Source organism: Gopherus evgoodei, chromosome 8 (assembly GCF_007399415.2).
Source record: "Gopherus evgoodei ecotype Sinaloan lineage chromosome 8, rGopEvg1_v1.p, whole genome shotgun sequence".
In the NCBI taxonomy this organism is placed as follows: Eukaryota; Metazoa; Chordata; order Testudines; family Testudinidae; genus Gopherus; species Gopherus evgoodei.
In genome coordinates, this window is record NC_044329.1 from 78,580,024 (window position 1) to 78,597,762 (window position 17,739).

The window sequence follows — 17,739 nt, forward strand, 5'->3', positions numbered from 1 at the left end:
TGCTGAGAGAATTATTGGCAATTAAAGCTTACACTGAATGATAATGGGTAGTTTGCCTTGTGGAATTACAACGCATGGCTTCATTTAACAACTTATTTATTTTAGTATTAAATAATATATATTTAGAGAAAAACAAAATATAAAGCAAACACTGCACAAAGCTGAAGAATTTGATGATGATGGGCTGGTCTACCATATACAAAAATTTGGTAAATCATGACTAGGAATACACTGCATCACTTCAAAATTGTTAATATCCCAACAGAACAAAAATAAAGAGGTTTCCTGTGGAAGGCGCAAAATCTCTTCTCTGCCATTTCAAGCTTAAAAGTTTAATTTTACATTTTAAACTGTTCAATTGATCATTGCGCTATACTCAAAAATATTAAAATCTATAGACAAACTGGTGAGAATAAACAGGACTTTCTCCTGGGACAAAGCAATACCTTATGACAGAGAAGACTGGTACAGCTCCAATAAGGTGCCATATCCTAGGGACGTGCCATACACTCAAGAGTGATCCTACCAAATATGTTAAGCTTCTCAAGCAGAGCACCACGAAGGGGTTAGAAAGGACCGTTTCATCAATGTATCAGTGATTCATATTCACCACATCAGTTGTGACCAAACGGGATTACGCTCTGACTGCTGACGAGTGGCATACATGAAAGGTTAGAGGTCCCATTTAAGCAACTTTCTAACAAGTTTCTACCTAAAAATCCACCTTTATTAAAAACACCCTGGCTAGCAAGCTCAGTAAATTCTACTAATGTGATGGGGACATAGACTGAACTACTCTGCTTTCTAGAGGTAATCTCCCCAGACACGCACTGAGGAGAACTGGCCGAGAAGCATGGGTGAGACTTACAGTTTCATTGCTTATGATAGGTCTGTTTTAAAGCTTGCATTTCCATTCAAACTGATATCAAGCTGGCACCTTTCACAGCATTAAACTCTTTGACAATTACAAATTGGAAGTAGAATAAATAATAATGCATTTTAACAAATAAGTGACAAAAACTACCCATTATCTGATGTGTCTGGTTTGCAGAATCACTTTCCCTTAATTTATAGCATGGAATGACATTTGGGTTTCTCCTTCTCATTAAATAAACAACATAGCTACATTTCTGCTCATTTCAGAGGGGCAATGGTAACAGTGAACAAAGAAAACCCCTACAGTTTTAATTTGTTTTCTGTTACACACAGTTGCTGATGGGGACTCTTGATGATGCACGAAGCACAGAGTAATGAGAGCAGTTTCCTGTTTATTGCCTTGTTCAAATATTCCTTGAGCAAAATCCTGGACAAGGCAGATAAACAAAATATCCAACATACTCAGCTTCTCTGCATATTATTTGGCAATTTACTGGTGAATTTAAATTAAAAAACGAAGCAAATTAAAATGCCATTTGATAGCAGAGAATGTCAATCCCATTGAGAAAATGTTTTACAGCAGTAAAAGAGTGGAAATCACAGTTGTGTGTGTGTTAAATAGTGACAATGTACAATATCTGAAATATTTTTATATATTTTGATGGAAAATGTATACAATATTAAATTGCCATATGACAGGAATTTTTTTTTACAACTATGGTAAATTGTTCAGCTTGCAAAAGGATGCATCAATTCCCTTGACATTTGTTAAAGTAGTATTTTAAAGTGCTTGCATGATATTGCAAAATTTTTCAAAATGAAACTAACAATAATATTTGCTGCCCTGAAGGTTTACAAGAGAGAATAATGTTTGGTATTGTGGGACTTCCACTGAGCTGAGCTCAGATCTGTAGAAGCTTGAATGATCTTTATAAATTTTAATTAATGCCATATTTGATCACATTCGCTAACCTTTCTGTTTTGCATTGCGATCAGTGCGTTTTAAAATAAAAAACTTCATTTAAGAGGCACTTCATTTTCTGTTTATATAATAAAACTGCCCCTAGATGATTTTTACATGTAATAAAATAGCCTACTTGATTAAAACTCCTATCGGGCCTTGCTTCCTGAGTAATTAGCAGGCATATTCAGTAATCAAGAGAAAGCAGAAAAGATTAGTGTAATTTCAAGAACCTCCCATACCTCATTAATCAACAGCATTGAAGGAGTTTCCTTATACTCTCCTGACCAAAGCAAGTTTTGATCAATGAACACAGAAGGAGAGGAAGGGGAAATCTGTCCTTCATAAAGATCTTAGATGTCCACAAGGGTTTTCTGCAACCTACGCTTCTGTATATAAGGGATGGTATACAGAGTAACTGGAGGGTTTGGAGTAACCAGGCACTAGATAAGGTAAATTAAAGAATGTAAATTTAAAATAATCTGAAATATAATCAACTAACAGCCAGGGCTCCTCTAATCATTAACTGGAATGTCATATGATGTTGGACTTTGAGCTCCACTCTAGAGCAACAGAATCCGCCATGGTTGTATACAGTGTGAAACAGAGGGTTTATTTCATTTTCAATATCAGAAAAAGAATTATATAAATCCAACCATATATATCTAAATTTCTGATTATGGATATCAACAAATGCTATAAATTTTACATAAACAAGGCAGACTGTTTCACTGACATAATGGGATACTGCCAGTTCATTTTTCACTAGTACAATATATGTTTCTAGGAAACCATTTCAACTTTTCAATTTTTTTGTCAACAGAACAAATTTGCTGAATATGCTTTATAAATTAATAAATGCATTCCCCTAATAAATCTCAGAAAGTGACATTTAGTAGTAATTTATAATTGAGGCAAGGTATTTTACAAAAAATAAAAACCTTTAGGAAGCAAAAGCAGTTTAACTATCAATGTACATTACATTAAAAAAATTATAATACATTAGAAGAAATGAATGATGGTTTAATGTGTTAAAAACTGCACACTGTCACATTTAAACTATAATGAGAGATGGGTTTTCCCCTTGTAATTCAGTTTCTCGGAAATCAACTTCTACTATTTTAGTAAGACATCAGCAAATAAGACATGTCAATTTTTTTAGTGATGACTATACACCCAATGATAAATTACTGCAAAAATGCATTACATGATGGAGGTAAGACATTTGTGAATGTGCACAACAACAAAAAAGATTTCAAACACATACTCAGCACCCTCTTTATAACACTTTCCTTTTGGAGTCAAACATTTTTAATGTTATAAATTATTTTTAAAATGAAGGTAACTATGATGTAACAGAGAGCAAAGTACCTTAAAAGTGACGTTTTGTCAGAGTGTTATACCAGAGCGAGCCTTATAATGAGGGTGGAGGGTATCAGAAAAGCCACACCACAAACACACTTCATAGCCCATCATGCATTTTCAACTGGTGATCAAACTTACCCCTCTTTTGAGGCTTCTGAAAGAAGGAATTCTGGGCTTCCCTGTTTTTATGTCACTCATGCAATAATGCACTGGTTCAATGGAGAATATGGGATACTGGGACCCATTAGGAGAAGTGGATGTGTATAAACTAGTAGGGGTAAGGGGTGGGGACTGTGGCTAATATGGAAATAAAGAAAGGAAAAAATAAGCCAAATGTTCAAAGTAATTTTAAAATGAAAATTCTGTTTTTCAGTAACAAAATCTCCATCCAACACAAAAACGGTTCATAGCACGTTTTACTAGAAGATTTACCACCATAACTGTATCAACATTAAAACAGTTTGCAGAGCAAAGATAGTCATGTTTCTAAACTGTTTTATTCAGAATTAGTCTTTTGAGTTAAAATTAGTGCAGATAAAGAATACAAATTTAAGAATACTTTCCACTCAATTTCCAAGATCCTAGCAATACCCACGTACCTGAGATAGTCTCCTTTCTTTATACTTCCCAATAGCATCTTCAGTATTCCCTAACCCTTGTCACTATCCTTCTGGACTCCTGCTCTTCCTCACCCTGCACTGCTCCTCCTTCTCTGTAAAGTTTTTTCCATTATATGTGATAGGCTAAACCCAGAATTACAATTATAATGTCCCTAAACAGGCCAGACACAGAGACACAAATCTGTAATCCCAGCTGTGGGGAACTACTGAAGTAGGTAAGGTAGATTCACTGTCTTTGGACTTTAACATTAGGTGTATGGCTTTCCTCACCATTACAGCTTCTTTAATGTCCTCTTTCTTCCTCCACTTTTGTTTTAAATCACCCACCTCTAACCTCATCTCCTCCTCCCTACTCCTTTTCCAATCTGCTTTTCCCTCATCTGCTATACACTTCTCCTCCATCTTCTATAGTTCTTTCCTCTTGCAAAAAACTACCATCTACAAAGAGGTTGAGTATCTTGACATGCAAATTAAGACCCACCAGATTCACAGATACATCAAGTCACAAAGGCTAACGTCAACATCCAGCTAGTTCGTCAACCAGAATTTTTAAAAGTCAGTTTAAAAAAATCCAGTTTCTGTTACAAATTGTTTAAATAATACTCTGATTTTTAAAAAAAATACTTAATAAAAAAGTATGCTCCCTTGTTACTGTTTTTTCCCCCCAGAAAATCAGAAACACTGACATAAGCTTCCATTCTGCAATGCACGTAACCATTATATATGACAAAACTTTACACATGATTTGGTCCACTCTGTTCAGCAGCACTACTCAGTGGGTAAGTATTTGCAGAATTGTAGCATGACTCTACAAAGGAAACAGTGACAATATACAAAGTGCTATCAAATGTACAAAGTAAAACTGGGGAAGAGAGAGAATTTTTTTTCCTGATACCTTCTTTCAACTACAGTCATCTTAGGTGTTAATTATAACTAAAGTAAGAACAAAAGGACAGGTCCTCAGCAGGTGTAAATCAGCACAGCTTCATTATTTCAATGGAACTAGCCAATTTACACCATGATGAGGCCATGGCTAAAATTTTCAGGCAGAAGTATGATTTTCAAATTGATGGTGTTCTTTAATTTAAATTCAGTCCTAATCTCTTGTGTAGCCCTCTAGACAAATACTAGTAAAATATGTTAGCATGATAAAGTGATATATTACAGTTAATAATTACAGTGGATGAAAAGTAAATAATCCAGGTTTTCATTGGTATCACACAGGAGCAATTAGAAAATGTGCTACGAGGAGGATGCAGGAATTAGATATTCTATCTCTTCCCTTAGAGAAGACTTGTATGTATATCTGGAATATTATCTGCAAAAACATAAATCCCAAGTGGAAAGAAGTCTGGAGAGTAGTTCTTTCATCATAATAAAGCTTTCCTATTTCACTAAGTTGCTAATGACTAGCAGCATTGAGAGTCCTCATTAAAATTTCTGGGAATAATTAAATGATTCGTTTATACGGTCTAATACGGAACAAGTAAAAAAGATCTAAAATATATGTAATTTAATCTTTGTAGGTTCAATTACTTATTTAAATAGCCAACATCAGTATTAGTGGCCCCTTTTGTTGGTCCATGAAGGCATCTTTCACAGAAAGTATCAATTAAACCTACATGCACAGAAGTAAGAGAGGAGTAACATCTCTGTTCTAACATTTTTATCAAAAGTAGTTTTATAACTCTTAATTCTTTTATTTGTTTAGTCTTAAGATTTCCCTTTGGCACCTGTCCATAAGAAACTCTGAAAAATTAGATGTTTTACTATATGACCAAATATTTCATGTTTTCAAACAGAAACCATGTTTATGAAAATATTATCACAAACTTTCAAAACCAGCAACAAATAGTAGAATCCATTTGCTACCTCTACCTGCAAAGTAAAAGGGAAGGCATGTAATTTAATTTTCTTTTGTGAGTCACCTTTAGAAGAAGTAATTCCTTCTACCACAAACTGCAAATCCTGAGCACATTTTTATTTGGGAATAGTAACTTCACAATTCTTACCTTTGGCTTCTTTCCAAAAAGCCACAGCTTGCCCTTAGCCTTGCCCACAGTGGTTTTTGGATCGATCTTCATTCCTTCCTGCTTTGGTGTACTGATGGTTCCATCAGAGACAGTCCTGTAAATATGCTGACTGTAATCTTCAAATGGGAAGTCTCCAGGAGGTTCAAACCCAGACTTGAAGGAGTCTATCACTATTTGAGAATCCTGTATATAAGCAACATCAGTGAGCTTTAAAAAAAATCTGCACTGGCTATGCTCTAAACATACTCACCCAAGACAACAGAAGCAATATGGACTGCATAAAAGATAATTCCAGACATGAATATGCTTTCCAAATGAATAATTATACTTAAAGATACAGTTTTCCTGTTAGCACTTGTACTATCATATAAACCAAGGGTTTTCAATCTGTGGTTCGCAGACCACCCCAGTAGTGCACAAACTATGTCAAAGATTTCCAAAGGGATCCACACCTCCATTCAAAATTTTTTTAGGGGTCCACAAATGAAGAAATGTTGAAAACCACTGATCTAATCTATTCAGAGGTGCAGTCTAGTGGCTAAGCCGGGGGACCAGGAAGCATGATATCCAAAGTTTATAGGATCAATTCTGACACTGACTCCCTCTATAGCCGTGGGTATGTCAATAAATCCCTCTGACTCAATTGTTCCATCTGTAAAATAACACTTAGATACTGTAACACACAGGAGTTTTAAATATTAATATTATAGATTAAACCAAATATTGCATCTGCCTTCATTCCACAGTAATAATTAATTTTATACATCCTATTTCAGACATATTAGTGAGCTTTCATATATATACTGTTTTTTGTAATTGTTTTAATTACACATGAAAAATACTTTCCCAATATAATTCCTTTTATAAAATGTTTTGGTTTTAGATATTACTAACATAAGGTCCAGTGCGGCTACCGCTGAAGTCAGTGACAAAACTTCCATTTGAGTGAGTAGGATCCCATAATACAGTATCTTAGATATATATAGTGTGATCATGTAATTTAAATGACATATGAACCACAGGGTCAATTAAGTTTGCACAAGCAGACAATTCTGGAATTTTCTAATTTGTGAGTATTGGACTTCATAACCATTCCAGTCTTTACGCTTAGCTGCGAGATCAAACTGCTGTCTGTCTATTTCAGACAGCTCTTCAGTAGCTCATGTAAAATAAATTGATGTCAGCCTAGTTCCCAGTCAAGAAGCATCCCGATCACAAACTCACACTGGTTTAATCCAGGCCTGGCTACCCAACCCTAGTTGTCAAAATAGACTGTTAAGATGGAATGATCATTTGTGCAAAGCCAACCTGAGTACTAAGTACCAGTGGGGTTGCATTAACAGAGATGAGCCAAAAGGATGAAAAAGCATGAAAAATTTTTGATGTAGACAACTGACATCAAAACAGAAAATTAACATTTTGACCAAATCCTGAAGTCACAACTCGTTTTTTAGTCAGGTAAAACGCTCAAAGACAACGTTAACTTCAGGATATCGCTCTTTTAGATTAAAAGATAAGTGGACAATATAAATCTGAAATATTTAGTGTATTTCCCCCCCTTTCAATAATATGCCCCATGGCTCCCATATTAGTTAACTTACTCATGCATATTAAAAAAGAAAATGAGCTGAATTCACTTACTCTGCGTTCATCAACTGATTTTGCTGCAAGAATCATTCCTTCTAAACATTTAGAGATTATGGGAATAACTTTGCGCTCAGAATCAGCAAAACCTTTATAACATTCACTAAGCTTGATGGTCCTCCGTTCATCCATTTCTTGAAGATGCTACAAAGAAGAAAAAAGATAATATGATTTTGTTTACTGATATTCCTTGTTCATCCTGCAGATTCAGGAGCCATTTTATATCAAAGTATGGAACTTCTTTGTCCAGTATAAGGACAAAACTGAATACAACTAAATAAAAATAATATTCTTTAAATACATTTTGTCACTGACACTTTTTTTAGCAAAAGATGTACAGAACACAGTGTAATCAGGAAGACTGGATACTCTTTATTAAAGACAATATTTGGAAACACAAGGTTTCCTATTGTCAGAGTCTGCTTCTCCACCCCCTTAATCACATAGACACTTCCTTTAATTAAGAAACAATTCAGATAAAATTTGGAAAACTGTGTAGGACAACTGGCTGAATTTCCCATCGTCTAACCTCCCGCACCCACGTGATTCTTTCTAATCTTAGCTGACAAAAAATTGAGGCTTTTTTCTTTTAAGTCTTGTTTTTGTTTTGAACTTTCCTTCCATTTCACACACATTGCCAATAGAACAGAAATTAATAAAAACATGGGGAAAGGATATGAATATCATGTACAAATAGGACAAAATTCTAATATCCCATTTAAAACACAAACCCTTTCCTGCAAGAGATGTGTACTGGAAAACAAGGAAAAAAATCAATGTTACATAAGCTTTGTGATGAAAGCCAACTAGAACCATTTCTTATCCAACTATCTCATTGGATGTTGGCTAGTCCTACATTTAAAACAGAAAAAGGGACCATTAAGTTCAAAATCCCAGACACCCTTGAGCAAATTTAAAAACAAACCAAAACACAATAATCCATTATTTATATAATGATGCATATCTAGAGCTCATCCCACTCTTACTATAAAAAGACACTATAAAATCTATTCAAAACTCAGCCTATTAGTTACAATAACTGGCATCTGAGGTAGGCTTAAAGCCTTTGCTAAATCTATCCTAACAGAAGCAGATGTCTCAAGCAGCATCTCATATAATATCCCTGAGATAAAACTATACCGGCTGAGTCATGTAATTATTTGCTTGTAAATACTACTCAAGATTTGCAAACAAACAATAAAAAGAAGTGCTAAGTAAGAGCCTTAGAAAGCAGTGGTTTTCATTCTGTGCTCCATGGACCTCTGGGGGTCCACAGGCTATATCTAAGGGGTCTGCAAAAGGCTTTTGTTACCACAGAATAGAGGTTTTCAACCTGTGGTCTGTTGACCCCTGGGGGTCTGCAGACTATGTCTAAGATTTCCAAAGAAATCTGCACCTTCCATATGAAAATTTTTAGGGGTCCGCACATGAAAAAAGGTTGAAAGACACTTTAATAAAGCAAAACTAGGTCTTTGGGATCCTATTTGCTAAGGACTTCAGGAAACAAGAGTAATCTCTCATAACAAAAAATGTATTTTAACCCTGGAGAAATGTAATAAACCAAGTCTCTGATCAAAAGAGAAAACAAAAATGATCAAAATTTTTCCTCTTGGGTCTTTGCTTAATACACAGATTTCTGCAGTCTCAGGTAGGTACTACAATTCCTTCCTTAGTCTTCTATTGACAGATCCACTGGAGGTAGCATTCCAGGAAAAAAAATTTCCTCTTGGGATTCCTAGAGTTTCAAACAAACAATTCTTTTGTGATCCTCTCCCATGCTCCTGGAAAATCTCAAGTATTCTCAGGTTATTAAACATGTAAATAAATTTAAGGTTTTCATTCTTCCTCTGTTTCCTCTCACTTTGATTCTCAGTAGTAGCCTGTGACGGATGAAAATCAGGCTGCTGGACACTGGGCGGCATCCTAATACTGAATTTTTGATATCATTATGCACAAGAAATCCTACACCGTTGACGTTTGTCCTCTCCACTGTAATAGAGTATATGGTCTTCTTCCGTTAATACTTCTCCAAAGTTCTTCCATCTGATCTCAGAGATTCCTAGGAGGTGCCAGGTGTATTGTACCATTTCATATGTGCGTTCTTTCAACCTCCCAATTGTCTCAATGGCCTTACATTCCACGTGGCCATGGAGATGTTATATCTTCCACGGATCCTCTTTGTATACACCAGCAGTATACTTGTCGTGCTCACCCTGGTGGGAGACGGATGGCGTAGTCATTAACAACCTGGGATGTGATCAATCCAGTATGGACATTGTTGACCTGCTCACCACATAGTGAGTCTTGGGCAAATTTCTAACCTGGTGGAGCCCATCCTTCTCCAGGCAGCCCCATTTTAGTCGCCTCTTATGAGATGCAGGAGGAGCAGTGGGCCTATTTTGCCCCCAGACCGACGTCCGTCTAAAAGGCAGTACCGTTTAATGACAGTGGTACAAGTCTATGACCCTACAACAGACTATGACGATGATCAAATTGAAGATTTTTACAATCAGCTCCAAGACATCATTGATAAGGTACACAAGAAAGATATCCTGATTGTACAAGGAGATTGAAATGGATACTGTGGGTACTGATGCATAGGCAGATTGGCAAGGTTATTGTGGCCCTTTCTGCAATGCAGTAACCAATGAGAGAGGATTGAGACTTTTGGAGGTTGTCAGCGATAAGAATCTGGTTCTTGCAAACACATTAGGAGCACATAAAGCAACCAGATGATCAACCTGGCACGCACCAATTTTGTTCTTGGATTAACAGAGCTAAAACAAGGAGCTTTCCTGATGCTGATATTGGAAGTGATCATGACCTTGTGATGCTAAATTTTTGGTTGCAGTTAAGGAAAATCGTCAGGCCAAAGTTCACCAGACTCAGAGACCGAAACATTGCAGTATCATTCCAAGCAATGATCGGTGGAAAATTTGCCCCACTGCTTGCTCTAGAGGAAGACGTAGAAACAATGACCAATAATTTCAACGCTGTGATGAATGAGGCAGCAATGGACATCCTTGGGAAACATCGTAAGAAGACAAAACCATGGGTCACAAATGAAATACTACAAATGTGTGATATTAGAAGAAAACTTAAGAGAGACAAGAACAGCACTGAGGGAGCTGATAAATATAGAGGGATTGGCAGAAAGATCAAGAAAGGAATGAAGGTGGCCAAGGAGATATGGATTGAAAAACAATGCTCTAAAATTGAAGAGTGTATCAATAATAAAAATAGCAAAGGCCTTCCAAGTTGTAAAAGATCTGATTAAGAAAAGATGGACCAAAGCTAACGCAATTCAAGACAAAGAAGGGAACAGTCTTATAGAAGAAAGGGACATCATCAATAGGTGGACAAAATACTGCTCTGATCTATACAACCACCAGACAAATGCAGATCCTAGTATCTTAGACAGCCCAGATTGAACAGAGGAGGAGGACTTTCCAATACTATGTGAAGAAGTGGAGACAGCTGTGAAATCACTCAAGAATGGAAAGGCTGCAGGTATTGACAACATCCCAGCTGAACTGATGAAATTCGGAGGAGAAATAGTAATAGATGTACTCACCAAGATCTGCAACAAGATCTGGCAGACCAGAGAGTGGCCCTCTCTGTAACTAATCGTCACTCTGCCAAAGAAAGACAACACATAACACAGTCACTAATCATCACTCTGCTAAAGAAAGACAACCTGCAATTGTGTCAAAATTACCAGACCATAAGCTTAATTAGCCATCCCAGTGATGCTGAAAGCCATATTGAACAGATTGAAGCCACAAGCAGACAACATCATCGCTGAAGAACAGGCTGGTTTTTGTGCTGGAAGAAGTACTACAGAACAGATTTTCAACCTTCGTGTTCTACGTAAGTAGTACTTACAACACTAGCAGGACATCTACCACGTCTTTGTTGACTTCAAGAAGGCATTTGACAGAGTACGGCACAAAGCTCTCTGGGCAACCATGAAGTACAACGTTGATCATAAGCTTATTCTGACCATTAAACAACTGTATGCCATGGCCAGAAGTGCAGTTCTCGTCAAGAGCAGAATAGAAGAATGGTTTCACACCACTGTTGGAGTCCGGCACGGCTGCCTTCTTTTGCCCACGCTGTTCAACACCTACTTGGAGCGCATAATGACTGATGCCCTAGAAGATCACATATGCACAGTCACAATTGGGGGGGCAAACAATCTCAAATCTTTCGTTCGCTCATGACATTGATGGCCTGGCAGGCAGCAAAGATGAACTTGCCAATCTTGTGAAATGATTAGATGAAACCTCCGCAAAATATGGCATGGAAATCAGTGCAGAGAAAACCAAGCTGATGACAAACAAATATGATGGGATCAGCTCCATCACTGTCAGTGGACAAGAGATGGAGACAGTGAAGCAGTTCAAGTATTTAGAAGCAATCATCACTGAAATTCAGGCAAGAACTGTGCAAATAACAGCAGCAGTGGCAAAGCTAAAGCCAATTTGGAGGAATAAGAACATCTCTCTGGAATCCAAACTGACATTGCTGCACGCTATGGTCATCTCCATTTTTATGTGTGCGTGCGAGACATGGATCCTTACGGCAGAACTTGAACGGAAAATGCAGGTAGTAGAGATAAGATACTTCTGTAAAATTCTCACCCAACGCGCTGGGTCATATGATGACCTCCTGAAGACTGTGAAGAAGCGCAAACTGAAGTGATATGGACACGTAACAAGATCATCTGGCCTATCCAAGATCATCCTCCAAGGGACAATACAAGGGAAGAGTAGAAGAGGTAGACAGAAGAAGAGAAGGATTGACAATGTAAAAGAGTGGACAGGAATGGACTGCGCAGACACTCAAGCACTGACACACAGTCATCAGGGGTGGAGACAATTGGTTGATTGCTCATCAATGATGGTGCCCCAATGACCAAGGCGGTTATGGGAGTGATGAGGAGTAGCCTGTGAAGTTCCCAGTGTTATCAGAAATGCTTCAACAGACTTCAAGACCTTTGAAGGATTTCCAATTTGTTGCCATCCATTGATCACTTTGTATTAAATGAATGCTGCACAGAATCTATGTCCTTGAAAGAAACATTTTCTTCTTTTGCAATATGATGCTAGTATTCAAGCAAACAAAAAGAAGCTTGCTATTTATAACAATATTCTCAGAAACTATAACAGTATTTTAATTACATTTCTAAATCTAATTGCTATGAACAATAAATGTAACCTAATAAAAACCTAGACCTATATGCTTTAGATATCTTATATCAGTTTAGGTGTTGAAGTGATCTACCAAGATGATCTCTTTCTTTAAATTTTGAAATCCTCTTTCCCCTCAAAAAATTAAGAAATTACTTTTATTAAATACTGTTTTACCTTGTAAATCTGAGGAATGACAATGTGGTAATGTTTGTGTTGCTCTCCATTAAAGTTCTGTAGTTGTGCAGCATATTCATTTTTGTTTTCATCTGCCATGTGTGTACGCAGGTTTAATTGTTGCTTAGCCTAATGGGAAGTCACATCAGTACAAACATGCCTCATTCGCGTTCTCTCAAAAGAAATGTAACATTACTTTAACTAGCTTTCCCACCAATTACATTAAAAACATTAGTCACAGTAGCTGTGGAGGCACAAACATTTCTTCCTATAATTAACAAAACGGGAAGGAATGTGAGTGCCACTAAATTTGTAATGTCAATCTACAGGTCATATTTAGAAACTGCCATAAAAAACTTCCCTGGACTAAAGGTGGTTCAGAAAAATACAATAGAATCCATTAAACTAGATTCTAAGCACATTACACCACAAATTACATCAGACGAATAACCCCATCTACAGCTTCTGTCTTAGACATTACCTGTAATTTGCTCTGTGATCAACCTTTGAATAATTAAAAAAAGGACTAAAATATGTCAATATGTTGACACACTGCCTCACTACACTGTATATTAAGTTTTAAAAGATGAATTATACTGTTACTTTGATATTGCCTAAAATATGTAAATAAATATATTATGCTGTTCAAATATTGCTACAAAAAATAAAGCCATCAAAAATTAACATTTTCTAATAATAGTAACAACAAGAAGGAGGACAGGAAGAAGTGTCATGTGTCTTACCTTCTCAACATCGGCCTTGGTTGCATTGGTGTCGTTGTCCAGTCTTTCATAGCTTTGCTGTGCCTTTTCTGCCTCTCTGCACTCTCTTTCAAATTTCTTTTTGCTCTGTAAAAATCATGAAAACTATATTGTACTAACAAACCAACAGTTACAGCAACTTCAAAACCTAGATATCTAAGCTTCCATTTAAAGTTTCCATTAATCCTGGCTGAGAAGAGCCTTCACTCTGAAAATCAAAGCACTGCTGTCTTGTTCGATCTGCAAATCACCCTTTCTCCAGAGGTTTTAACTTGCTCCATTTACCTTAATGGGGTGCCAGCACAGAAATGTTCAAAATAGGTTTTAAAATTATTATACAAGCAACCAAATAACGAACACCCAATTACAGAGACAAATTTATTTATAAAGAACAGCTGGGTCCAGATTTTAGCTCAAATTCAGATGGCGGGGGAGTGAGGGCACGCAAGAAGATACTGGGGAAGAAAATCCAAATCTGGACCCAGACATCTATATAATTTTAAAATTAATTTCTTTAACCAATTTGTTACAATTATGTTAAATGACAAGATACTGAGCATGGTTTAGCAGTGAACATAAACCAGAACAAATAGTGTTCAGCAGTGTCTCAGCTAACCACAATTAGACCCTCTGACATGATGCTGAACAATGTTTGTCCTGGTCTACACTGACCACACTAACCCATACTTGGCATCATATCAGCTAACCTTACTGATGACAAATCTGTCAGATATGGTAAGATTTCACAGCATAGATCAAGCCTTCAGAGGTTTGTAGTAAGACTTTGTAGCCAAAGACAACTTATCTTCATATATTTTGAGAGTATCTCACAGAGAAGTGCACTGTCGGTATTGCCAACCTACTGAGACTGCAATTCTCAGCACATTTACTGTAAAGTGGTCTCTGACTATTGACACATGATAGCTCTATTTTATGCCCCATTATTAAACATCCAGGGTGAGAAAAGGCTGTTACCCATCAGGTTGACTAAAGCCCTATTAATTCCTTATTTTTAAGCCAGAATTAGATGGGACTTGAAACAATGCATTAAGGAAGATACATACACACCAATAAATGATTAAAGTATGTGAACACATGAAGTGCTAGCATCTACCTGAATGGTGTTTTTCAGGACCAGTAATGCTGTTTTCCATAGTGACTGAAATATATTCCTATGCAGATACTGAGAATTCTTCAGTTTTAGTCACCTTGATTTCCAAGACAGATGGTTCCAGAAAGAGAGACTCCAGAAAAATCACCAAATTTTTCCTGTGCAGTGATATGTAATTCTAATTTATTCTGTCATTCAGAGGGAAGTTAGTGTTTGTAAGATTGAAGTTTCAAAGATGATCTGGAAAGCTAAAAATTACAACTGAGGCAAACCCAGATCTGCCTCTCCAATTTACTCGGCATGTGAGGGGCATTCAGCACAGAAATAAGTTTTAAATAACCATCTTCAGCGAACTGAGCAGTAGCCTGTGGATTTCACGGGGGGGGGGGGGGAAAGGTCAGTTAATCTATTTCTGCACTGCATGCCCCTCAGTCTGGTAAATGGGGACCACTTAGCATAGAAATCTGGGATTAACTCAGTTTTCACTTTTGTTCTAAAGTTAGTTCACCTTAAAATGATTTAATTATTTCCCTTCTCTCTTTCTTCCTTCGTTTGGCACTGGTTCAATGGAAATGTTTCAGAAGTGCAAATGTTTTTGTAATCATCTTCCTGATTAGCACTTTCCTTTCCAAAAATTTAGAAACAATAGTCAAGATTTCCAAAAAAGAACGTTGTACCTTTTGGAACAATTTTCAGCAACCAACTGCTACCCTCTATTGACACTTTACAAACGAAGTATTTTGAAATCCTATTGCTTATCCTCTCCTTCATGTAAAGCGTGTGTCTTCAAAAATTTCTTTCATTCTTCTGACTCTGCCTTCCTAAATATGAATCTTCCACCTCTCCACCATTGTTTCAGGATATCTGACCAAGATGCAACACATTCTAAGGATGGTGCATTGGCACAGGGGGAAAATGTGTCAATATCACTTCAAAAGTAACACTGATTCATGGAAAGTAGAGTTTATGTTCTGCCTCCTTTTAAACTGGGCCTTTCAAAGAATGGAACCCTGGAGTACTCTGCCTGTATTTCTCTATTTAATTGAGTTTATGCTGACTGAAAGTGAAAAACAAAGAAGGACTATACAATACACATTAGTTATAGCGCCATTCTTGAATAAACCTTTTGTTACAAGCTATCTTGATTAAGTCCAATGCTGATGACAGACTTGAAGCTTCCTAAATAATGCATAAATAAATGCTACATACCTTCAAGTCTTTAAACACAGTTGGGTTAATTAGTAAGAACAGAAACTTAGAAAATCTACTACAACTACTAAGGACGCAGCAGGAAATCTATAAAAATGTGAAAAGATGGAACATAACTAGTGAAACTGCTCCACAAAATAAGCTATTTCTTAGATAAACTGTAGGTAGTTACAATGAGAACAGGCTAGGAGAAAAGGGACTGATAGCTGAAGGATTGCTAGGCTGAAAGATTGCTAGTAGATGCCTCTGGGGTATAGGATTGAGTGTTATTTTCAAGAACATTCTAATATATTTGAAAGCTACTTCTCTATGTCACATAACCCCCAAAAGGGTAATTCCGACAGAGAGTAACAACTTACAGAGAAATTAATTAGGTAATGAACTACAAGTACATTGTATTCTCTCTTGGCTACTGAACAACAAATCTAATGTGATCATTCAGTGATACAGCTAAATACTAAACACCGACTGATCAAAAACATAAAAGCAAACATAATGGCAACAGTTGTGTAGAACTGTCCGCTATTAATATTAACAGAAAAACTCACATTATCCATCTGTTTCCAGCACATGTCAAGATACTGCTGAGCTTTTCGTCCCTCCTGAAGATGCTGTAAGGGCATAAATAAGACATTTTCACAAATCTCAGATACTGTTAACATTACTGGTTTCTGTTCTAGTTTACATTCAGTATGCTTTGTCAATTGCTTACTAATTTATCAAGATACTTTATTGGAGATATCACCATCCATGTAAGAACAGCACTATAGACCAAGGTTATTTTTGTACACTATTCTATATTTATATTTTGAACACCATAACAAGAGAGCTACTCTGATGTTATAGCAGCAAAGAATCCTGTGGCACCTTATAGACTAACAGACGTTTTGGAGCATGAGCTTTCGTGGGTGAATACCCACTTCCTCTGATGTTATATTAAGTTGCACGTAAAACTTATAATTGAAACTACCATCACATTTATACTACTGACTAGACAAATAAATATACAGATTCTTTGAATGAAAACAGTCATTTTATACACTACTGTTGGATAAGAATATAGGAATTACCATTTTTCTTTCTGTTTTTAGATCATGAGAATATCTCATTAGTTCTCCATACACTCTGTGTCCCATTTCTTCTGCTACTACTTCTCGTTGTCCTGCGTAGTCATTTAACTCATTAAGGATGTTAAAAAAGGCTAGACATGATGTAAACCTGACAAAATACACATTAAAAACACAAGGTGAAATTGATTTTTACTTTCACTAAGGATTTCTTTACTTAGCCATTAAGAGAACACAGAATGTGTTAAAATTAGATACACTGTAAAATAAGCCTTAGACTAATGTTGAACTACAATGAAAATGCACAGTGGGGAAAGCCTAATTTTGGGCCTAAGACGTACCACATTCTAATGTCTCTTCATACACAGTTTATAAGAACATGGATTTTGGGGAGTGGAAAAGAAAGAATAAGAATACTACCTGGAAGGCCCTGCAGTATAGTGGTATCTCCTAAGCTGCCAACTGAGAGGCCTGACCTTGGGAACGGACTTAGGTCCCTAGGCTCGGAGGCTGAACTTGTTGCAGAGATGATGTGCTTGGTCTTGAGGGTGGAATATGCCAATCATACCACTCATATGCATCCCGATGGATGATCTACAGAACAAGTTTGCTACCAGCTCTGGAGACAGCTGCCTGTTTGCCTGCCCACCTCTTGGCTGGAGGTAAGGTGCCACTATGGCTGGCACTAAAAAGGGGGAGGGGAGGGGCAAAAATAGGGGTAGA

The 17,739-nt window shown here is 36.8% G+C and overlaps 1 protein-coding gene across 3 annotated transcripts in view; it reads right to left on the bottom strand.

Moving 5' to 3' along the window:
• The window catches only part of FNBP1L (formin binding protein 1 like), a 120,074-nt gene that overhangs the window by 15,298 nt on the left and 87,037 nt on the right, over positions 1–17,739 (bottom strand). For 2 of the 3 annotated variants that reach the window (XM_030571877.1, XM_030571876.1), the window contains exons 4-10: positions 17,020–17,167; positions 16,498–16,560; positions 13,612–13,716; positions 12,869–12,997; positions 7,497–7,643; positions 5,835–6,038; positions 3,341–3,499 (exon numbers count right to left, since the gene is read on the bottom strand). In XM_030571877.1, coding sequence (XP_030427737.1) covers positions 3,341–3,499; positions 5,835–6,038; positions 7,497–7,643; positions 12,869–12,997; positions 13,612–13,716; positions 16,498–16,560; positions 17,020–17,167 — 955 coding nt within the window. The remainder of the gene's footprint in view (positions 1–3,340; positions 3,500–5,834; positions 6,039–7,496; positions 7,644–12,868; positions 12,998–13,611; positions 13,717–16,497; positions 16,561–17,019; positions 17,168–17,739) is intronic. The other variant, XM_030571878.1, reaches the window with a different exon arrangement.